The 24,722-nt window shown below is 38.4% G+C and overlaps 2 protein-coding genes across 2 annotated transcripts; both read left to right on the plus strand.

Moving 5' to 3' along the window:
- The first annotated feature begins 733 nt into the window (after positions 1-733).
- LOC114285875 (putative disease resistance protein RF9) lies at positions 734-16,811 on the plus strand. Its single transcript, XM_028228956.2, has 2 exons — positions 734-2,918; positions 13,551-16,811. Exons 1-2 carry the CDS (start codon positions 820-822, stop codon positions 16,534-16,536), a joined length of 5,085 nt encoding a protein of 1,694 aa, XP_028084757.2. The 5' UTR covers positions 734-819; the 3' UTR covers positions 16,537-16,811.
- A 1,939-nt stretch (positions 16,812-18,750) lies between these two features.
- On the plus strand, positions 18,751-23,887 carry LOC114285876 (ENHANCED DISEASE RESISTANCE-like protein (DUF1336)). The gene is made up of 3 exons (XM_028228957.2): positions 18,751-18,909; positions 20,183-21,147; positions 23,563-23,887. The coding sequence occupies exons 2-3, from the start codon at positions 20,199-20,201 to the stop codon at positions 23,613-23,615; spliced, it is 1,002 nt and encodes a 333-aa protein (XP_028084758.2). The 5' UTR covers positions 18,751-18,909; positions 20,183-20,198; the 3' UTR covers positions 23,616-23,887.
- Positions 23,888-24,722: the final 835 nt, after the last annotated feature.

Raw genomic sequence — 24,722 nt, forward strand, 5'->3', positions numbered from 1 at the left:
TTATATGTTCTACTTTCTTTTTTTTTTTAACCCAAATCAAATCAATGGAGACTCAAATGTTTACCTCAAACATTTGAAGATCAATTTCTAGCTTTCAAATTTTACAATCCTATCATTAGTGAAGTTTCTACTAAAATTCATGCTTAAATTTAAGTTTGTCTATTGTAGTGTTTGGTATCAAATTAAGACTTTTAATCAAAATTTTAAGGGATAGAGTAGAGATGAGCTAACTAATATACAAAATAAGACTGTATCTAATAGCAGCGTAAAATAGATTTGAGCATTTCTTAGAATTGCCTTTGGCCAGCATGGCTGATCTCTCTCTCACAAGTGTCATTCAATACTACGAGTACGAGGTCTTCGTAACTCCAATACGGCCATTGCAAGGAAAGAAATCGAAAGCACATAAACAAGAAGAAGAAGAATCAGCTGCCAAGGATTCCCTGCTGTTTCTCTGCCTCTCCTTTTTTTATTTTTTTGTTTTAGGAAGAGAGGAAGCCAAACAACATTAATCAGAATCGATCCCGTACGACACCACACGACACCGAAGAGGGAGGAGAGAGCTGGTGGATTGGATCAATGGAATCAAAGATGCTTTGTGCCTTTTTTGGTCAATCCAATCGTTTCCAACCACTCTTAATTTTTTTTATATATTTTATTTAATTTGGTTTTAAATTTGACTAAAAAATTTGATTTTATATAATAGTCCTAACTTGAACCTATCCTTAACCACCGGCCGCCACCTCCAACCCCTCCCGGTTGCTGAACCCACCCTTTGTTAGGTCAACGTTGGAGGTGTTCTTTCTAAGTAGGGTTCTGATGGAGTTGTTATTTTCAAGGTTCTTTGAAGTGTTCTTTGAAGCGTTCTTTCGAGTTTTACGTAAGAAGTTATTTGAAGACATATATATGCAAAAGATTGGCATTACCGACCAGGTGAAAAGTTTTGACGAAGAATTGAGGTTGTTGCAATCTTCGTTGGAAGATGTGGAAGCTCAGGTAGAACTAGTTGAATATGAAAAGAAATGGGGAGATATAGCTGAGGAAATTTTCCTGGAGATTGAGGAAGTCGTTGACATGTTTCAAAACAGACCAGGTTGGTATCAGAGGGTAGGGCTTTTCAAATTTATTATTCGTAGTGTTAATATTCAAAGGAAGGTGCGCAAGATCCAGGTCCGGCTCAGGGTTGTCTCCGAAGGAAAGCCTAAACTAAATTCTCAAGCGGGGCCATCCTCTTCTCAAGAAGCAGCTCAAATCACCCATGAAGACAAAATCACCCAAGTCGACGATGCCATCACAGCTGTTGTTTCCGTTCTAGACAAAATCAACGCCATGCTGAGTCAAAAGTTGCTTATCAACAGGAGAGTGATACGAGATATGGAAAGCACCAGAGATGAATTTAGAAAACTGCTTGGTATTCTCATCAATGATTTCAAACAAATAGATGAAAGAACAAAAGCTTGGGTGAAGGAAGTCAAAGATGCGTCAGACTTAGCACAACATATCTTTGAATCCTTCATTAACAAAAGACAACACCTCGGAAAACTGTGGATTTTCAAGGTTCCCTTCTTCCGTCTCAAAGATTTCAAGCTTTCAAAGGACATGGAGTGGATCAATGTTAGAATTCCACGTCTCTATGATAGAAAATGGAGATACAGTGTTGGAGACTTTGAAGGACAACAAACGCTGGCCTCAACCTGGAAGAGAATAATCTCTTGTCCCATAGAAAAACTCTCTAAGATTGGCACTCTCCTAGCTTCATTTCAGCGATTGGCGTTGGGTGATGAACTAGAGTCAATCAGGAGAGATGTGGAGCTTATGCAGGCCTTACTTAAAGATATTGGCCCCATGGAAGACCTAGACAAGAGGGTAGAGGTTTGGTTGAAGGATATCACAGAAATTATTGACCGTGATGCTAAGGATCTGGAAAAGTTTGTTGAAAGAGCCAAAGCAGAAGCAATTTTCAGTAGGCATCTTTCGATTTTCAGGAAATTGAGAGATCAATCAACAATCGCAACAAAGATCAAACAGATCAACAATAAACTTATTGATATCTCCGACAGAAAGTGGACCTATGACATTGGAAAAATTGAAGCAAGAAAAGACTCATATGCTGAGAATCCAAGCCAACAGCAGCATGTATTATCTACCTCTGCTGATGCCGTTGAAAATCACAATATCAGAAGTTCAAGACTCAAACTGCGGCCATCTACAAATTTGGAAGAGAAGGTTGAGTCAATCAGAAATGAGCTGAAACTAATGAGTGCTTTGTTTGAGGATGTGGAATCAATGGAAAAACAAGACAAAAGACTGATGGTTTGGGTCGAGGAAATGAAAGATGTTGCTAGAGATGCACAGAAGTTCAGTGACTCCTATGCTGAAAACGTAGAACAGAAAGGGATGGTTTCTTTCAGAAGGTGTTTCTTTGCTCAATATTTGGTTCTAAGGGAAGTTGACAGGATCAAGAATCATATCCATCAACTTTCAAAAAGAAAGAGGATCTATGATGTTGGAGGCATTAAAGGAAGGAAAGGCCCAAGCTCTGCAGTTGAAATCCAACCAGAAATTTATGAGATTACTGAAACTAGTAATATTAATGATCTGGAGGGAGCTCAGCCTGTCTCCTTGCATGCGGGGAAATTGGGAGGATTCACATTTCAAAATCTTTCTATTATTCTACGCAATATATTACTGTTGAATGGTAATCTGCTAGCTGATCCACTTGAAGAAAATGTTGAGTCAATCAAAAGAGACTTAAGTCTTATGGATGCTCTATTTGAGGATGCAAGGGGGATCAAAATACAAGATAGAAGACTGAATGCTTGGGTGAAGGAAATGCACAATGTTCATCAGGATGCACAGTCTGCTATCAACTACTACAATGAAGCAACTAAAAGCAGAAGGTGGAGCTTCTTCAGTAGGTATGATTTATGCTATGTTTGTCTGGGGCGAAATAATTTTCCATAAAACATTGTCCACATTTTTTGTGCGTTTGGTACAATAAAAAATGAAAGTCTAATGGAAAATATTTTTCATGGTCAACGAAAAAGAAGGTTAGTTGGGTGGAAAATGTTTTTCACTTTTGAAAGATAGAAACTGTTTTTTGAACTTAAGTCTTACCAATGCCCCCACACTACCACCACTGCCATCACCTCCACCGCCACATCACCACTGCCACGACCACCATCATTGCTGCTGCCACCACCTCCTCCACCTCCACCACCATGGACACTGCCACCACTACCGCCGCCACCCCATCTGTCATGACCCGAACCCGCCCCTATGGGTTAAGGACATAACCGGCCAGTAATCCTGGGATTACCTACGGCCTCAGACCAAAACAGACATATCTTGTCAGAGAAAAGGGGCCAAACGGAAGCAATAAATAAAAACTTTGTCCATAGAGCCGTGCTTATATGCACATAACAGACCACATTTAGTTACGTTAATAACCCACAGTTCAAAAGTACAGTTTCACAGAATTCATTACAAACAGGATCATCCAAAACGAGTCAACCTATGACAGACCATTTACATGATTACATAAAGTCCCTGCCGGCAAGACGAAACATAAATACATAGCTAAAGGCAAGGGTAGGTCCCAAGAGTGAGACGCAAGGCTGACTTCCTCAAAACTCGGATTTATCCTAGCAGACTTCACTGGGGCTGGGTTTGGACTTCCCTTGGCTCACCTACAAACACATGAATGAGCGTGAGCGATAGCCCAGTGAATAATATCGAATATAGCAGTTACATAACAATACGTAGAACAACATGCTCTAAACGGCCTTGGGCCCAATTCTTACTTCTATTTAACGAATATATATATAGCTATACGAAATTCAAAACAAGTAACTGTAGTTCTAAACATTCTGGCCTTCGGCCCATTCGGATTTCCATTCATGGCGAAACGGCCTTCGGCCCATTCACTTATGTCGAAACGGCCCTTGGCCCACTCTTTTATGTCAAAACGGCCTTTGGCCCACTCTTTCATACCAAAACGGCCTTCGGCCCACTCATTCATGTCAAAACGACCTTTGGTCCATTCATTTCCATCAAAACGACCTTTGGTCCATTCATTCTTATCGAAATGACCCTTGGTCCATTCATTTACATCAAAACGACCTTCGGTCCATTCGTTCTTATCAAACGACCTTCGGTCCATTTATACCAAAACGACCTTCGGTCCATTCCTATCAAAACGACCTTCGGTCCATTCATTTACTCCTGTCGGACTTTTGTCCACAATCCCAATTAACAACTTATAGAGTTTATAGGGGAATAACAATTGGACATTTGACAAGCTTTCAAATATTGATATTACTCACAGTGATCGGTTTGTGGATGCGCCCTTGAGCTTGATCCTACACATTTCATGAGTACAAAAGGGTCACTAACAGTTCAATCCGTTCTTTAATTCACATATTCCTCTTTAGGCTTTATTTCTATCTCAATAACTCATTTACAAGGTTTAACATATGCCTAAGAGTACTTACAAGTGAAAGAGAACGGAAAACGAAACACAGAACGCATAACAAAATTTCAGAAAATAGGGTCCCCGCTCGAGCGTCGACTTATCCGCTCGAGCGGACCCTTAAGGCCTGCAAAAGTACTGGTTGCATGAAAATTACGCTCGAGCGTTAAATAGGGCGCTCGAGCGGAAGGCCTGTCTACAAAATTCCACGCTCGAGCGTGATATGCCCCGCTCGAGCGGACATCCAACTCTGCAAAAATGCTGGGAGCACGATTTTCCCGCTCGAGCGGCCATTACCCCGCTCGAGCGGACATCGAAATTCTGGAAAACCCAGAACTGTGTTCTTGAGTTCCAACATCGAATTCAAGGGCCCCAAATGCATGATTTCGGCTCAAACTTCATATATATGTGTACTAACATGATATAGACACTAAATTACCACATATTGAAACTCAATTCCCATGAATCAATCACATGCAAACCCAACTTATACCAAACTTACTTCCAATACATTAAATTCATGCATTTAAGTTTCATATCTTCATCAATCATGCATGCATGTCAATTCTTGACTCCATTTCTGTTCCAATCAATGCAAATGGTGTTCATTCTCATGGAACACAACAAAAACATGCTTGCATGTAGGATTTAACACTCATATACATGCTTGATTATGCAAAACCATGGTGATTCTATACATGCATGTGCATTTTAACTTCAATCCCATCAACTAGAGTACAACTCTTGTTCTTGATCACCAATTAACCTTTAATTCACAAAATCACAAGTTCAAACTCAAGAATTCATAAACAATCACTTACCTAGAAGCTCAATCTATGGTCAGTTCTTGAGTTGGACTTCAAATTCGTAGCCTTGGGCCAAAAATTGCACAACTTTCTCCCTCACTCTCTCTAACAGCCGACCTCCCCCCCTTTCTTAGAGTTTGATCAGCCAAAGATGAAGGTATATGAGAGAATGAGGAGTGTAGTGCTCAAATACAAGAAACCCCACTAGCCACATTTAAGATATTAAACAATTTGAGCACAATGCCATTAAATAATTCAATTTAATCTGGCCCGAATCAATTTTTCGATTAAATTTCACCGCAGGCTCTAAAAATTATGCCAATCACAATGGCGTAATCAATTTCGGGTTCTATGGCCGATAAGGCCCTCAATTAAATTTCCAAAGCTGATTATTCAAACAGATATTCCTACGGTGAACAGATAAAACTTCAAAATCACATATATTCACATAATGGCACATAAAATCATGGTAAACACATAATCATACTCAGTTTAAGGACCAATTGGCATATTACGGAACAGGGGTATTACAGTCTTCCCCCCTTTAGGAAGTTTGGTCCTCCAAACTTAATTTACCTTCGTCGGAAAACAAGTGTGGATAGCGTAGACGCATTTCCTCCTCTTTTTCCCATGTAGCATCTGTCCCGTAGTGTTCCTTCCATTCCACTTTCACCATTGGAATGGATTTGTTTCTCAATTCTTTCACTTGTCGGTCAACAACTCTTTCCGGCCATTCAGCATATTCCATATTTTCATCAATAGCGACCCGGTGAAAGTCAATCACATGCAACGGGTCTCGGAGGTAACCCCTCAACATTGACACATGAAACACATTGTGGATTTGCTCAAATCCCGGGGGCAAAGCAACCCTGTAGGCAACTGGACCAAGTCTTTCCAAAATCTGGAACGGCCCAATGTATCGGGGCGACAACTTGCCCTTGTTCCCAAACCTGACTTGACCTTTCATTGGAGAAACACGAACGAACACATGGTCGCTGACCTCATACTCAAGAGGTCTTCTCCGAACGTCTGCGTAACTCTTTTGTCGGTCTTGAGCTGTTTTGAGCCTTTGTCGAATAGTTTTGATCTTTTCAGAGGTGTCTTGTACAATTTCAGGCCCAAGTAAAGCTCTGTCCCCGACCTCTGTCCAACAAATAGGTGATCTACACCTCCTACCATACAAAGCCTCGTATGGTGCCATACCGATGCTGGAGTGGAAGCTGTTATTATAAGCAAACTCTGCAAGCGGCAAATAGTCTTCCCAACTCCCCTGAAAATCCAAAGCACACATGCGAAGCATATCTTCCAAAGTCCGTATCGTTCGTTCTGACTGCCCATCTGTCTGCGGGTGGAATGCAGTACTGAACCTTAGTTCTGTTCCCATAGCTTCCTGCAAACTCTTCCACAATCTAGATACAAATTTCGGGTCCCTATCTGACACAATGGACACCGGAACTCCGTGTAACCGGACAATTTCATCAACATAAATAGTGGCCAATCTATAAGCAGTAAACGTAGTTTTGACAGGCAGAAAATGTGCAGATTTGGTCAGTCTGTCAACCACAACCCAAACAGAGTCCATACCTCGGGAAGTCCGAGGTAGGCCAACAACAAAATCCATAGTCACATGTTCCCACTTCCATTCAGGAATAGGGAGAGGTTGAAGTAGACCGCCTGGTTTCTGATGTTCAGCCTTAACTTGCTGACACTGGAGGCACTTGGACACATATTCTGCAATCTCTTTCTTCATTTTAGGCCACCAGTAGGTTTGTTTCAAATCCCGATACATTTTATTATTACCCGGATGCATAGCAAATACAAATCTGTGGGCTTCATCTAAAACCCTTCTCCTTAGCTCCGGGATATCTGGGACACATATTCGGTTCCGAAATTTCAACATTCCATTCTCGACACTGAACTCTGCCTTTGGGCTTACTTCAAATTCATCAATCACCTTTCTGAGGAACTCATCTTCTTTCTGTTTCTGCTTGATCTCATCAACAATTGCCGGTTCGGCTGTAATAGCGGCTATCAATCCGCCCTGTTCACATACCACCACTTCAATTTCAGACTTTTCAAAGTCTTGCAAAATCTCCCTTTGTTCAGTAAGCAAACAAGCCATACTCCCTGTTGATTTTCTGCTCAAGGCATCCGCCACTGTATTAGCTTTCCCGGGATGATACTGAATCTCCAGATCATAGTCTTTTATTAGCTCTAGCCATCTTCTCTGACGCATATTCAACTCTTTCTGCGTGAAGAAGTATTTCAGGCTCTTATGATCCGTGTAGACTTCACACTTTGCCCCATACAAGTAATGCCGCCAGATTTTCAAAGCAAAAACAACCGCGGCCAATTCTAGGTCATGTGTTGGATAATTCTTCTCATGTGGCTTCAACTGTCGGGAGGCGTAAGCAATAACCTTTCCGTTCTGCATTAACACACAACCCAAACCCTTATAAGATGCGTCACTGAAAATCACAAAATTTTCCGTACCTGAAGGTAGTGTCAAAATTGGTGCAGTGGTCAATCTTGTCTTCAATTCATGAAAGGCTGATTCTCTTTCACTATTCCACTCAAATGGTTGTCCTTTACGTGTCAATTGGGTAAGAGGCACGGCTAATTTCGAAAAGTCCTTTACAAACCTCCTGTAGTACCCTGCCAAACCCATGAAACTGCGAACTTCTGTCACATTAGTTGGTGTAGGCCAATTCACAATTGCTTCTATTTTCTGCGGGTCCACTGAAATTCCCTCCTTGTTGATCACATGCCCTAAGAAAACAACCTCATCCAACCAAAACTCACATTTCTTTAGTTTAGCAAATAATTTCCTTTCCCGAAGTATTTGTAAAACAGTCCTCAAATGATGTTCATGTTCAAGTCTATCTTTAGAGTATATCAAAATATCATCGATGAAGACTACAACAAACTCGTCAAGGTAGGCTTTAAAAGTTCTATTCATTAGGTCCATAAATGCTGCCGGAGCATTAGTCACTCCAAATGGCATAACAAGAAACTCAAAATGACCATACCTCGTTCTGAATGCGGTTTTCTCAACATCCTCTGCTTTAACCTTCAGCTGATGATACCCGGATCTCAAATCAATCTTAGAAAACACCTGTGATCCCTGCAACTGGTCAAATAAGTCATCAATACGGGGTAGGGGATATTTGTTCTTTACCGTTACCTTGTTCAATTCCCGGTAATCAATACACAGGCGCAGAGTACCATCCTTCTTCTTTACAAATAACACTGGTGCACCCCAAGGCGAAGCGCTAGGCCGGATAAACCCTTTATCAAGAAGGTCTTGCAACTGTTCCTTTAATTCTTTCATTTCGGCAGTAGCCATTCTGTAGGGAGTTTTAGAAATAGGCTGGGTGCCTGGTACAGTCTCAATAGTAAACTCTATTTCTCTGTCTACCACTTCCCCTGGTAGTTCATTCGGAAACACGTCTGGAAATTCTCTAACGATAGGAATTTTATTCAATTCAACATTCACGGATTGTTCAGTCAATACATAACACAAATAACCCTGGCACCCCTTCCTGATCAATTTGCATGCTTTCATTGCAGATATCAAATATGGTGGAGGCACTACCCCATTTCCTACAAACACTATCTCTTTCTGTTCTGGGGGTCTAAACACAACCCTCTTTGTCACACAATCTATAGTGGCACAATATTTGGTCAACCAATCCATGCCCAAAATTACATCGAAGTGTCTAAAGTTTAAGGGCAACAAATCTACATATAGGGTAGCATCCTCAATATGCATGTCACAAAACCGATATATATAGTCACATAACACAGATTCCCCCGATGGAGCAGACACACATAACAAATATGGCAACAATTCTAGGGGTCTTTTCAGTCTAGATGCAAATGCATATGTCACAAATGAGTGCGTTGATCCAGAATCAATTAATACAAAGGCATCCTGATTACATATTGAAATAGTACCTGAGACAACGGTATTGGCATTCCGCGTATCGCCCGGAACGAGTGCAAAAACTCTCCCTTGTCTCACTGTATCCCCAGTAGTAGCAGATCTCAAAGTGTTTCCCGGCTTTGGGATCGATGCAGTGGAGCTAGCAGCTACCTTCCCACTATTCTGATTACAATCTCGAGCTATATGCCCTTGTTTCCCACACTTAAAACAGGCTCCCGATGCACGGTAACAGACTCCACGGTGCCTTTTGCTACAAGTGTTGCACATGGGAGCCGTGTCTCGGGAAGAACTTGAGGTAGTTGAGGAGCCCGTGTTTTGCTTTTTCAGAAATTTCTTCTTCGAAAAGAAGCCTTGTCTTTTGTTGCCTCTCCATTCGGTTGCTGGCTTAGCTTGTCTAGCTATATTAGCCTCTGATATGATGGCCCGGTCAAGCACCCCGATGTAGGTTTCCAACTTCAGGACATTCACTCGCTCTAGGATGTCACTTCGGAGCCCACCTTCAAAATGCCTTGCCTTCTTATAATCAGTGTCAATTACGTGTGGTGCAAACCTGGCCAACTCAGTAAATTTGGCCTCATACTCAGCTACAGTCATACTGTCTTGTTTGAGTTCCATGAACTCTGCCACTTTCCTATCCCGGACACATTGCGGGAAGTACTTGTCATAGAAGATTTCCAAAAATTTCGCCCAATCAATATCTCTGTGGTTTTCCCTCATCAACATCCACCATCTTCTCGCTTCATCTTCTAGCATAAAGGTGGCTAGAAGCACTTTCTGTGTATCCGAGCACGGAAACACCTCAAACAGTTTTTCAATCCCAAGTACCCAAGCTTCGGCTTTTAAGGGATCTAGTCCACCATGGAACTGTGGTGGTTTCATTTTCTTGAATTCCTTGGTGAGAGCGATTATCCGATCATCATTTTGATTATCTGGCACAGGTGGTGCCGGAGGTGGAGGTGGCGGGTGTGGTTGCTGCCACTGTTGTTGCCACTCCTGTTGCTGTCTCAAAGCTTCTGCCATTTCCTGGATCAGTCTTTCCATTCTGTCCAGTCTGGCAGTAGAGGATTCCTCTAACTCATCACCTCTGGTCCTCACCATCTGATTAAACTTGCATTATATTTCATACAAAAGGTACACAAGTACGCATACACTAAGGAGCACATATTTCCAGATGATTTGCAATGCAAGTAGTTCACAACTTACGCATATAATTATTCATAACAAAACATTTAAGCATATAATCAATGCTTCCAAACTCGTACTTATCACATGAATGCATCCTAGATCTTATCTAGACGCTTATTGCTCTTTTGGACAAGTGTGTGAGTTATTAACTCGTGCTCTGATACCACTCTGTCATGACCCGAACCCGCCCCTATGGGTTAAGGACATAACCGGCCAGTAATCCTGGGATTACCTACGGCCTCAGACCAAAACAGACATATCTTGTCAGAGAAAAGGGGCCAAACGGAAGCAATAAATAAAAACTTTGTCCATAGAGCCGTGCTTATATGCACATAACAGACCACATTTAGTTACGTTAATAACCCACAGTTCAAAAGTACAGTTTCACAGAATTCATTACAAACAGGATCATCCAAAACGAGTCAACCTATGACAGACCATTTACATGATTACATAAAGTCCCTGCCGGCAAGACGAAACATAAATACATAGCTAAAGGCAAGGGTAGGTCCCAAGAGTGAGACGCAAGGCTGACTTCCTCAAAACTCGGATTTATCCTAGCAGACTTCACTGGGGCTGGGTTTGGACTTCCCTTGGCTCACCTACAAACACATGAATGAGCGTGAGCGATAGCCCAGTGAATAATATCGAATATAGCAGTTACATAACAATACGTAGAACAACATGCTCTAAACGGCCTTGGGCCCAATTCTTACTTCTATTTAACGAATATATATATAGCTATACGAAATTCAAAACAAGTAACTGTAGTTCTAAACATTCTGGCCTTCGGCCCATTCGGATTTCCATTCATGGCGAAACGGCCTTCGGCCCATTCACTTATGTCGAAACGGCCCTTGGCCCACTCTTTTATGTCAAAACGGCCTTTGGCCCACTCTTTCATACCAAAACGGCCTTCGGCCCACTCATTCATGTCAAAACGACCTTTGGTCCATTCATTTCCATCAAAACGACCTTTGGTCCATTCATTCTTATCGAAATGACCCTTGGTCCATTCATTTACATCAAAACGACCTTCGGTCCATTCGTTCTTATCAAACGACCTTCGGTCCATTTATACCAAAACGACCTTCGGTCCATTCCTATCAAAACGACCTTCGGTCCATTCATTTACTCCTGTCGGACTTTTGTCCACAATCCCAATTAACAACTTATAGAGTTTATAGGGGAATAACAATTGGACATTTGACAAGCTTTCAAATATTGATATTACTCACAGTGATCGGTTTGTGGATGCGCCCTTGAGCTTGATCCTACACATTTCATGAGTACAAAAGGGTCACTAACAGTTCAATCCGTTCTTTAATTCACATATTCCTCTTTAGGCTTTATTTCTATCTCAATAACTCATTTACAAGGTTTAACATATGCCTAAGAGTACTTACAAGTGAAAGAGAACGGAAAACGAAACACAGAACGCATAACAAAATTTCAGAAAATAGGGTCCCCGCTCGAGCGTCGACTTATCCGCTCGAGCGGACCCTTAAGGCCTGCAAAAGTACTGGTTGCATGAAAATTACGCTCGAGCGTTAAATAGGGCGCTCGAGCGGAAGGCCTGTCTACAAAATTCCACGCTCGAGCGTGATATGCCCCGCTCGAGCGGACATCCAACTCTGCAAAAATGCTGGGAGCACGATTTTCCCGCTCGAGCGGCCATTACCCCGCTCGAGCGGACATCGAAATTCTGGAAAACCCAGAACTGTGTTCTTGAGTTCCAACATCGAATTCAAGGGCCCCAAATGCATGATTTCGGCTCAAACTTCATATATATGTGTACTAACATGATATAGACACTAAATTACCACATATTGAAACTCAATTCCCATGAATCAATCACATGCAAACCCAACTTATACCAAACTTACTTCCAATACATTAAATTCATGCATTTAAGTTTTATATCTTCATCAATCATGCATGCATGTCAATTCTTGACTCCATTTCTGTTCCAATCAATGCAAATGGTGTTCATTCTCATGGAACACAACAAAAACATGCTTGCATGTAGGATTTAACACTCATATACATGCTTGATTATGCAAAACCATGGTGATTCTATACATGCATGTGCATTTTAACTTCAATCCCATCAACTAGAGTACAACTCTTGTTCTTGATCACCAATTAACCTTTAATTCACAAAATCACAAGTTCAAACTCAAGAATTCATAAACAATCACTTACCTAGAAGCTCAATCTATGGTCAGTTCTTGAGTTGGACTTCAAATTCGTAGCCTTGGGCCAAAAATTGCACAACTTTCTCCCTCACTCTCTCTAACAGCCGACCTCCCCCCCTTTCTTAGAGTTTGATCAGCCAAAGATGAAGGTATATGAGAGAATGAGGAGTGTAGTGCTCAAATACAAGAAACCCCACTAGCCACATTTAAGATATTAAACAATTTGAGCACAATGCCATTAAATAATTCAATTTAATCTGGCCCGAATCAATTTTTCGATTAAATTTCACCGCAGGCTCTAAAAATTATGCCAATCACAATGGCGTAATCAATTTCGGGTTCTATGGCCGATAAGGCCCTCAATTAAATTTCCAAAGCTGATTATTCAAACAGATATTCCTACGGTGAACAGATAAAACTTCAAAATCACATATATTCACATAATGGCACATAAAATCATGGTAAACACATAATCATACTCAGTTTAAGGACCAATTGGCATATTACGGAACAGGGGTATTACACCATCACCTCCACATCCACCCTACCGCTGCTGCTACCAGCACCACCACTAATACAACTATTAGTATGTTAGTCTGAAGAACGTAACCAAACATAGGAAATAGTTTCTTACAGAAAATGTTTTTTTTTTGGAAAATGCTTTCTACTGAAACAAACGGAGTGTTACGTTTCAATGATTTAAATGCTCAAGTTCTAGGCAGCAATCATTTAATGTGAATCCTGAACAAGAGATCATTTCCCTATTTTACATATGTTTTTGTTGTCAATCCAATCAAACATGGGATTTGATCTACTCATTTCTCTATCATCAACTTTCATTTCATTACTACCAGTCCTTTTGCTGAGGCACAGGATTGATTCATTCCTACTACTATATTCTTCATAGATCAATTTAACGTTCTCACTGTTTCCCAATTCTACAGGCTGTTGATGGAATGCAAGATCGGATTCATCATGATGGAAATTCAAAATGCCTCTGAAAGAATGTTGAAATATGACACTGAGCATATCAAAAGAAGAGAGGAGTTGGCCACTATAAGTAGAAGCCCACATCATACTCCACCTACTTTTGTCATCAAACAACCGAACATCACTGGCTTTTCGTCTAATGTACAAGCAGTGCTGGCTCAGTTGCTCACAAACGACAAAAATTGCCTCGTCATTCCAATTGTGGGTATGGAAGGCATTGGGAAGACAACCCTTGCAAGGTCGATTTATAGCAATAATGCTGTTTTGTACCATTTTCCTTGCCGGGCTTGGGTATCTGCATCTTCATACTGCAATATTGAAGCACTCCTTAAGGGCATAGAAGAACAGGTTCTGATGGGGATTCAAGAACAGAATAGGAAACCGATTGTAGTAGCAGATCTGAAAGAAGAAGTACTAATGGGGCTCCAAGAACAGAAAGGGAAACAAATTGTGGATGAACCGATGCAGATGCTAAATGAAGTCTTAGTATCTACTCGGTATCTCCTAGTCCTGGATGATATGAGGACAACTGAAGTCTGGGATAGACTGTTAAAAGAATTCCCAAGCACTTTGCATGGTAGCAGAATTATTCTTACTACACGTGATAGTAGCGTACCTACTCATGCTAACCCAAAGAGTGTTCCTCACAAACTGCAATTACTAAGTGATGATGATAGTTGGGCTTTATTTATCCAAACTTTGACAATTCCTGATGGACTGCTGGAACAGAGCAAAAAAATGGTCACAAGATGTGGGGGCTTGCCTTGGGCGATTGTAGAACTGAGGAAACAATTTTTGGGTGTAGAATCCAGTGCGTGGTTGAGTGTGCTTAAGAATCTTAATAATGGCCAAAAACCCTGGCTAAAGACACTGGAAGCAATCAAAGTCCTGCCCTTGTACTTGAAGCGCTGCATCTCTTATCTCAGACGATTTCCTGCAGGGTTTGAGATCTCCGTGCGAAGATTGATTGTGTTGTGGGTGGCTGAGGGTGTAGTGCATCAAAGGAGAGGGGATGAAGATCCTCCTGAATCTGTAGGTGAGAGGTATTTGACAGAGTTGTTAGACAGGAACATGGTTCAAGTAACAAAAAGGAAGCTGAATGGGGCTGTTAAGAAATGTCGCCTACCTCATGCAATTAGAGAACTCTGGTCATTAGAAGCAAAGAAAGCTGTATCCCCTAAAAGCTACACAAGAAAGGGTTCCAAGATATCTCCACAGACTTGTAAAATTCGTCATCTTGCCCACATTTCTGATCAAACAGATGTCAGCTTTGATCATACTGATGGTGAGATCACAAATCTTTCTACTCCTTTATTACCCGTTCATAAACACGTCATCTCTTTTCGGTCATTTGATATTCGTGAGGGATCTCAACCTGGAGAAGAATTAGGGGGGTTTCTTGACCGATATATTTCTTGTGGGTATTTTTTGTCAATGCGTGTGCTCGATCTTGAACGTGTATTTAGACCTGAGTTGCCCAAGTCAGTCGGTGAACTAGTCCTGTTGAGGTACCTTGGCCTGAGATGGACTTACCTAGAGGAACTTCCATCATTCATAAGTGAATTGCTGAATCTCCAGACACTGGATTTAAAACATACTTCCATCAGCACTCTCCCTCCTTCAATCTGGAAGATGGAACTACTGCGACACTTATACTTGGATGAGAGTTATCGATGTAGATTTGTTCCTCGACCAGAATTCTACTCTCTGACAAACCTCCAAACATTATGGAGTGTTTTCATTGACGAAGACAGTCCAGTGAAGTTTGAGCTGGACAGGTTGATCAATCTGAAGAGATTGGGAGTGACAAGTCGGATAATGTCATCTAGGCGAGAGGCAATGTTGTCCCAACTAGAAGCAGTGGCTGACTGGGTTCAAAAACTAACTCAGCTTCAATATTTAAGGCTGAAATCGTTTGATAAACATGGTCAGCCTTGGTTTCTACCCTTAAAGCCTTTGTCTGCTCACACAAATCTGTCTAGTATATATTTGCTTGGTTTGATAGAGGAAAAATTTCTTGTGTATGGATTACCTTGGGCCTTAACTGACCTTACTTTGTCAGCATCAGGACTAAAAGAGGACCCCATGCGGACATTGAAAAACCTTCCAAACCTGAGAATTCTTAGGTTATTCTCAAAATCTTTCATAGGAAAGCATATGCTTTGCGCTTCAGGAGGCTTTCTTCAGCTTCAAGTCCTTGCACTCTGGAAACTGGAACAGCTGGAGGAATGGAAAGTGGCAAAAGGAGCGCTTCCAAATCTCATAGATTTGGAGATTAGATCCTGTACAAAGTTGAAGATGCTTCCTGATGGATTGCGAGATTTGAGTACCCTCCAGAAGTTGAAGTTAACAGATATGCCCAAGCAGTTCACAGATAGGATTACGGTTAACCAAGGTGAGGATTGGGATAAAATTGCACATGTTCTTCATGTCTATATTGATGATGTTTTGGTTGATGATGGTGAAATACCACTAAATATGGAACTGTTGAACTCCACAATCCATGAGAGACAGAAAATCTTCCTGAAGAGGTTAGTCTCAGCAAAAATCCAAGTAGACTCCTCTGAATGTCCCTTCTGCGGAGCGGAACCTGAATCTGCAGTCCATCTGTTCTTCTTATGCAAACCCATCAAGATGATTTGGTTTGCCAAGTTGAGTATTAGGACAGATGATTTCTCTCACTTATCATTCCCAGATTGGATCAACCATATTCTCACTCCATCCTTGATATTTGGAGTTTCTCCTCCAAGCAAGTCAAATTTTGTGCTTTTTGCAGTAATTCTCATGGAAAAAACTTGGCTTTGGAGAAACAGAGCTATCTCTTGCTGTCTAAAGGTTGAACCAGATACAATTTTGAAAGAAACTTGCTCAGCTTTCAATGATCATGCAAAGCCTCAGCTTTCAGTGAACATGCAAGGGAGCTTCTGCTTCAATGACTAACTTTGGTGCTGCTTTTCAAGTGGCATGTCGATGTGTTATGGTGGCATTTCTACGACTGCTCGTATGAATCCTATCCATTAATTTGTTTTCATGGCCTGTTTTGTGTTTGATTTATGTATTCCTAAACTTATTGTTTGTGAGCCTGTTTTGTGTTTGATTTCTGTAATCCTAAACTTAATGTTTGTGAGCTTGTAGGCTCAACTAGTCGTGTGTAGCTTGTTTTGTTTCTTGTAGTTTTAATGGAGATGATGTTATTTCAGTGCGTTGCACATAAACACAACTCCAAATTTGTTATGTAGTCCTCAATTTTTGTTGTAATTTACTTTGGTTGTGTTTGGTTACATTTTCAAATCAATTTTTGAAATGAAAAATTCAAAAAACTTGTTTGGTTTAAAATTTTTGAAAAATTGTTTTCAAAATTGTTTTCTCTCTTTTTTTCACTTACATCCTATATATTAATCAATTAATTTTTCTCACACCCATCTATTTAATTACAACAAAAATTACAAATCATTCCAAAACTATTTTCAAAATCCACAACTAAACAAGTTTTAAAATTTCAAACTCTTTTCAAATATTATTTTCAAAATTGATTCTCAACACTAAACCAAACAGAGCCTTTGTCTTCCATTTGTTCGGCCAACTCAAGATGGGAATTGATGATGAAACCTTAATTACTTCCCTACATCACTTGTTTGGAGATCATCTTTCTTCGTACTCTTGTTTTCTCACTTGTCCCAAATAATTTCGATTTGTTAATGTTATCCAGATCACAACGTTTGCAGGATAAATCGAGTGGTATATGCTTAATAATCACATGGCTTACATATCATGTGATTATGTTTCAAAATGTGTTCCAAATGGAAATTTTATAGTGTCCATCTCTCCAAGAGTGTGTATTATATGTATTTTGTTACATATTTTTGTAAGATATGCTATGTATTTTTATGATAAGAGTTCCAATAATTTATAATTTAAAAATTAAGTTATATATTTTTGTGATAATATTATGTATTTTATGGTACTATTACACATTTTATGATTAGAAAATGTTTTGACCACAAGAATACACAATTTTATTTCTAAATCACAAATTATTATTACTATTACCAAAAATTTCATATAATATTTATCATAAAAATACATATAATATATACATTTTAAAAGATATATACCATAACACAACATGAGCCTAGTGGGCAAAACTTCAGACTTGAAATGTGCCCCCTTCTAAATCTCAAATTTAATTAACAACAATGATTCATCCCACTAATTTGGGAGCACTAATTGACCACTAATGAGATGAAAATTCTAAAAAAAAAAAAAAAAACACAAGAGCAAAACATTTCATCATGTGAGACCCACACCAGTTTAGAGCTATTAATAGTCATCAGGTCTTGCTCATTTTTGTTTAATTAAACTGATTACTCAAGTCCTTCGTAACCGATTAAAGAATCAATCAAAACAAAACAACTCTATGTATGTATTGTCGGTGCGTGATTTGGACTGGTTGGTTTACTAAACAAACACATAGAAAGGGATATATCCACTATTCGACATATGAAAGTAAATATATGTAAATTATTATAAACTCATAATTTAAATCCTTAAAAATCATTTACAATGAGATCTTACATAATTTTGAATATTTTTTTTTATATATATAACTGAGATTGCAGTAAATTAAAAAATTATCTATCATATCATTATAATTAAAATTATAGTACATATTTTAAGGGCCACAACTGTTTTTCAATATCCATATTGAATATTGTAATAAGAAATAAATAGATTAATTACATTTTTTACTTCTATAGTTTTATTGAAATTTTATTTTAATTTCTATAGTTTGAAATTGAATAGTTTAATTTTTACACTTTTTAAGGACTAAACAATAGTCAGAAAATTGATAAATGCCTTAAAATTATTAATTTTATTCTCCAATTTAAACAAAAAATACCAAATTAAAATTACAAAAAACAAATTGAATAATTTGAAAATTAAAATCATTAATTTTGAAACATTTATCAATTTTTAAAGACTTAAATGTAGACAAAATTAACAAAAATATAAATTAAAAAAATCAAAGTGAAATTGAACTTAAAATGTAAGGATTAAAAATTGTTCAAATTAAAATACTTAATAAAGACTAAAATAAAATTTAAATTAAATTATAATAATAAAAAGTGTAATTACCCTAAATAAATATAAAATATGTCTTCGAATCAGAACAGGTGAAGAAGAACGATTCCTCGTTAATGCTTCTTGCGTTTTGTACACGTATACTTTCCTCATCTTAGCATAAAATAGAGCCAAACCGTAATTCTCTGATCTCAAACCCACTTCAAATCCCGCTTTTCCAGAGAGAAAAAGGTCAGTTTTTTTTCTTTAAAAAAAAAAAAACTTGATTCGTCATTAAATATATATATATATATATATTTTACTTTCATGGGTTTATTGTTAAAATTCTTTTGCTTTCGTGGGTTTTCTGTAATTTGTGGTTATTTGATTGGTTTGTACATTTTTCTGCGTGTTTGATTCAGCTTTGGATTCCAAATTTTTGCTGATCTGTGTATCGTGAGCTGTTAATGAACTCAGCATCAATTCTTTTTCTGGGCAATAGATTAAAATTTGATAAATTTACTTATTGTTAATGAAGATTGAGAATTTAGAAGGGATTACTGGCTTGTTCTAGTGCAAATATTTGTTCTTTGTTTGGCGAGAGAGAAAATATCTGCAGAGAAAATTTTCTAAGGTTTCGGGTTGTGTCCCATTGGAGCTATTTGATGAATTTTACTTATCAAGAAAGGATTGTTCTTTTAAGCAAGAATTTTCTAGGAAATTGAGTGCTTTGATCCTTATAATACAGTTTAAAAACCCAAAACTCACAACTGCTATATGTAATTCCTTTTTGTTCAATTTGGGTGGTTTTGGGGAAGGATAGATTGTGTTTGTGCTCATCAGTGACACTAGAAACTGACATAGCTGGATGCTTTGTTATATGGACTCTTCTAATTCCTCCTGTGTACTCTTGTCTGCTGGATATGATATGACAATGGTACAGGTGTGTGATATATGTGTTACACCCATATTCAATTTAGACACTTAAATCCTCTAACTATGTGTGATGTATGAAGAAGACTTTCATATGTCTTAGTAAAAAAATATTTCTAACTTCTTATATGAATTTCACATTATCCTCTAAATTTGTAAATAATTTACAACACCATATATAAGGATATTTATACAACATTCAGTATATGTAAGTGCTTAACATGTGTCCTTATACCCATACCCAACTTTTGGTTGCATATCGTAATATTGTAAGATTTAGGTTTAGGATAGATCCAACGCTTAGGCATGTAACTGCACCTGCACCTAATACTCGTATTCAAATCCATGTAATATAGAGCTGGAGTGGGACCTAGGCTAGTAGGAGTTAACATCATTTGGGAAAGAGCTTGGTCTCTGGAACAATGTTTTAATGCTAAGCCCATTGTTGAGGTGCTTTCACAATTGGGTAGTTGTATTTGTCAAATTAATGATTTCTTGAGGGGCCACGGCTTCACTTCTGAGACAAAAATGCTTCTGCGGTTTATTTATTTGGCTTTTTATAGTAACTAAATATTAGATTGTTGCTGAACAGGTGACTTTGATTGCTTATGGCCAACCCTGTTACTGATAATGATAACGAGAACGGATGGATTAAGAGAGTGAAGGCCGAAGGAGCTGTTCCATTTCTTGAACCAGATAATTGTCCAAATGGTTGGGCAACCCCATCCGGAAACATTTTTATGGTCCGTGGTCCGGAGTATTTCTTGACCAGGGTTAAAATTCCTGGCGGTGAGTATCTTCTAAAGCCACTTGGTTTTGATTGGGTCAGAGGTCCTACAAAGATTTCAGAGGCCTTAAAGAATCCCAAAAACTGCATTAGGAAGGCTCTTGAGGATGAATTTCCGACAGGTAAGAAGCCTTTTGTTTGGGCATTCAATCTACAAGTCCCAAGCAAGGATAATTACAGTGCCATTGCATATTTCGTAGCCTTGGAACCTATCCCCGAGGGATCTTTGATGGACCGGTTCTTGAAAGGGGACGATGGGTTTAGGAATTCAAGGCTTAAATTGATTGCTAACATTGTTAAAGGACCTTGGATTGTCAGAACAGCAGTTGGGGAGCGAGGTATATGTTTAATTGGCAGAGCACTTACTTGCCAGTACTGTGTGGCAGAGAATTTCATAGAAGTAGATATTGATATTGGATCTTCTATGGTTGCGAATGCAATTGTTCATTTGGCTTTTGGTTACATAACAACACTTACTGTTGATCTAGCTTTTCTCATTGAGAGCCAAACTGAATCAGAACTTCCAGAACAAATTTTAGGAGCTGTGAGATTCTCTGAGCTGAGCGCTGCTGCGGCTAGGCCAGTTGAGCTATCATCTGATGCCAGTGCTCATAATTTACAATCATCTCTGTCTGGACGGTTATGGAAGTCAATTGGGCAAGGCTTCTCCAACCTTCTTCCAAGTGCTCAGGAAAGCAGCTCTGTCTCTAGCTCAGCACATGTCAATGGAGTTGTTGATAATGAACATAGTGGAAAAGAGATAAGGATTGGTAAGTACTGCTATTAAACAATTCTTCAAATTTGATGATTTGAAGGTTATTAGGTATTTTCTTGTTTGGTACATAATTTCAATATTTTGGGACCTACACATTATTGATAGAACTCTATGGTCTTTAAAATGTGGTACCATTCTGTTCATACCATGGCCTTCAAAATAAATAAATACCTAATTAACTTCATAATATGTATAAATAATTACAAGCATTGATGGAACATGCCTTATATGACATCATTGATAGATACATAACTATTCTTGTTTTCTATCTTGCATCAAACTGGACAAAGGCTTAGGCCACCAAAATTGCCCAAATATATTTTTCCTCTCTATGTAATTGCCAGATAATTCGCAAACTGAATGTAGTTGAGATGAGGATGCAAAAGTGAATGTGACAAGATTAGGAAAGAATGAATTAGTAAGATGATAGAATCAGCATCTATTGAAAGATAAAACGAGTAAACATTGATTAAAATAGTTTGTCATGTGCAGCAAAGACCAATAAGTTACCCAGTTAGGAAGAGTGATGCTAGGTAACAAGGGAAACCATAACTTACTTTGGTTGAGAATTTTTTTTTTTTTTTTTTGTGGAAAAAAAAGGTAGAAAGAAAGAAAGGTTTGTTAACTTGCTGTTTGACTGAGATTATGACTCTTGATTGAGCAGAATTGTGAAAGAGGATTCATGTATTTGTCTGAATAGTTGGGGAAAAGCTTTGTTGAGTTGGGTTTAAGTTTTGATAATTTTCAAACAATTCTAAAAAAATCCTTACTAATCCAAAATTTTGATATTCTTGAGCAAGCACTACTGCTGGAATTAGACACTGAAATTGCTAATAGATCTACTGCTAGGCAGATTTCTCAAAGCACAATGAAATTATACTGCTGCGTAGAATTCTGGATGAGAAGGGAACATTTTTAAATAAAAAAGGAGGGTTTTAAGAGGATTTGAAATCAGAACTTGAAATACCAATACATAAAAATGACAGAGAAGAAGGATGGGACAACCAGTCATTAAGGACATAGTGGGGGATGATCTAGATACATTTCTTTGGTTGGATAATTGGCATCCATTCGGGCGACTTTCCAAAAAATAAGGAGATACAGTTATTTACAACTTGGGTCAAGTCTGTTGGAGACTTAGGGCTAAAACTGATGATATCATTTACCATGGTGACTGAAAGTGGCCTAGGGGTACCCCATTGTTTGGTTTCCCCAAAACATCCTCAAGTGTGCCTTCATTTTGTGGCTTCTGTGTGCTGGAAGATTTGCTTCCAAAGACCGGTTGATTGAATGGGGAATAGAGATGGAGCAAGCTTGTTTGTTTTTTCTGCAATCAATCTGATGAATCTCAGCAACATTTTGTTTTTAAATGCTCCTATTCTAATTCTATTTGGCATAGACTATGAGGAGGAATGAGGTTTAGTAGAAGGTCTCAACAATGGGATGCTGAACTTCTATAGTGCAGAACAACAGGAAGAAGAATTTCAAAAGCCATGTATAAACTATCTTTAACAGGAGAGAAACTGCACACACAATCAAGATGATTGTAGATGATTTGAAAGCCAAGATTAGTTCTTGAAGGAAAATAAAAAAATATCTTTATTTAACCGACAATTGTGCCTAGCTTGGATTATCTCTAATAAGATCATGAAGCAATAGCTGAACGGGGGAATTTGCTTAAGTGGTTCTGGTTTTGCTTATTTTCCCAATAATGGTGCCCATTAGTTTGTTTTTTCCCCAGTTTTAAGGAGCTTGTGTTAGATGGTTTGTGTTTTCCTTGTTGAGTGTTTGACTTTGATTGGTTGTGACATAGCTGCATCTGTATGGAGAAAGGGGATATGCCGCCATCTATGTTTTTTTGCATATACTGCTATCTTTCAATTAATTATTGGTTAACTACCTGAATAACATTTTCAATCTTGTTCGGTATACATAACTTATAGCTTCATGTTGCAAATTTTTTCTAGCAGTTTATTTCATAGGATTTGATTACTTTTTTTTGCTGTAAGAAGTGCTGGGGTATACCCTAGTTGAACTCTTGTAAATTTTGTTTTGTTGATATATTCATATTACCTTACCCCCCCCCCCCCCCCCCCCCCCCAAAAAAAAAAAAAAAAAAAAAAGGTATTGATGCTCCATGCTTGGTTGGCGGTAACTAATTTTTAAATTTTTCAGTCTTTTTGTGTATAAGCTTCTGTATAGATACATTAGGGCTGTCTGCTTTTCCTTTTGTGTATTCGGGTGGCACCCCATTGGTGCCATTCTTAATATAAATATAAATTAAAAAAAGTTGGACACTAAAATTCAGGTGTATACGAGTCATTTTGTTGGAACTTGCTGAAAATTGTTATTTTAAATTTGTGGTACTTTTTGAAGAGAAGTTACAAATGATTTGTCATAATATGTGCAGATCAACCAGATGCCAATGATGACAGTTCCTCTCTTGCAATCAGAGAAAGTTGATCTTGGTGTTGAAGATTGTTATATATATACACTCCAAAATTGATTGAATTGGGAACTTCTTTTTCATTTATTTTTATTATGTGAGGGTTGTGTACGAATCAAGGCAGCCATGAATCTCTTTTTCATATGCCTGTTGTCTTCTGTATATTTTTATTAGAACTAATGCCATTTGTTATTCACCCCCCCCCCCCCCCCCCAAAAAAAAAACGCCATTTGTGAATTTTAGAAGATTTCTATGTTTTTAATTAAAATATATACAAATTGCTTAGAAAGTTTATTTATTTATTTATTTTTAACTCTGCTTGAATGATTGATTCGATCGACGTGCCCTCTCATCCTGCCCAAATTTTTGGGGTTTTCTTCTCTGTCATCCCGTTCCAAATTTATTTATTTATTTCTCCCTCTCATCTTGTTGAATAAACTTGGGAAAATTGCTTTTAAGTGGAGTAGTGACCAAAAAAAATTACATTTTCATGATGGTATAATTCTCCTGTGTGCATGGTACAAATTTATTCTTGTACTTGGTGAAACTCTTCTTGTGTGTCGGAGTTGCACAAAAAATAAAAATTATCATTTGGAGTGTAATTATTTTGTAACTAATCCATGTATTTACAATTTCCCCAATAAACTTTGCAATTACTTGGGTGGTGAATTGATTAACTTGAGTCCCTTTTGGCATGTGCTAAAAAGCTGTTTTTTTTCTTTAGCTAAATAAACTAAAAAGTAAAAGCTTATTTGTTTTGACCACTTTCTCATTAATTAAAAAAGAAAAAGCAATTTTTTAATAATTACTAAATATATCATTTTTTTTATTTTAAAAGAATAAAAACATATCTAAAAGAATAATGCTTGGGACCCCTTTTGGGGGTCACCCTCTCACCCCCTTTGTCACGTGGCGGGTGGTGATTGGAGGAGCAGGAAAAAAAAGAAAAAGAAAAAGAAAAAGTAACCAATAAGAGAGAGAGGGGGTCAAAGGGGGTGGGAGAAAAAGGGGGGATGAATCATTGTTGTATCTAAAAAAGCCGTTGTTAAACTCCAATTGAGAATATGCCCTTTTGTTGCACTGTTTGTGAATACTAAAAAATTAGATTTTGTGAAGGGAAAATG

This window comes from Camellia sinensis, chromosome 6 (assembly GCF_055761805.1).
Source record: "Camellia sinensis isolate YWXY chromosome 6, ASM5576180v1, whole genome shotgun sequence".
In the NCBI taxonomy this organism is placed as follows: Eukaryota; Viridiplantae; Streptophyta; class Magnoliopsida; order Ericales; family Theaceae; genus Camellia; species Camellia sinensis.

Coding starts and splice junctions, on each gene's coding strand:
- LOC114285876 (XM_028228957.2), top strand. CDS start 20,199: ATGGCCAACCCTGTTACTGATAATGATAACGAGAACGGATGGATTAAG. Junction 21,148..23,562: donor TGGAAAAGAGATAAGGATTG/GTAAGTACTGCT, acceptor TAATATGTGCAG/ATCAACCAGATGCCAATGAT.
- LOC114285875 (XM_028228956.2), top strand. CDS start 820: ATGGAGTTGTTATTTTCAAGGTTCTTTGAAGTGTTCTTTGAAGCGTTC. Junction 2,919..13,550: donor AGGTGGAGCTTCTTCAGTAG/GTATGATTTATG, acceptor CCAATTCTACAG/GCTGTTGATGGAATGCAAGA.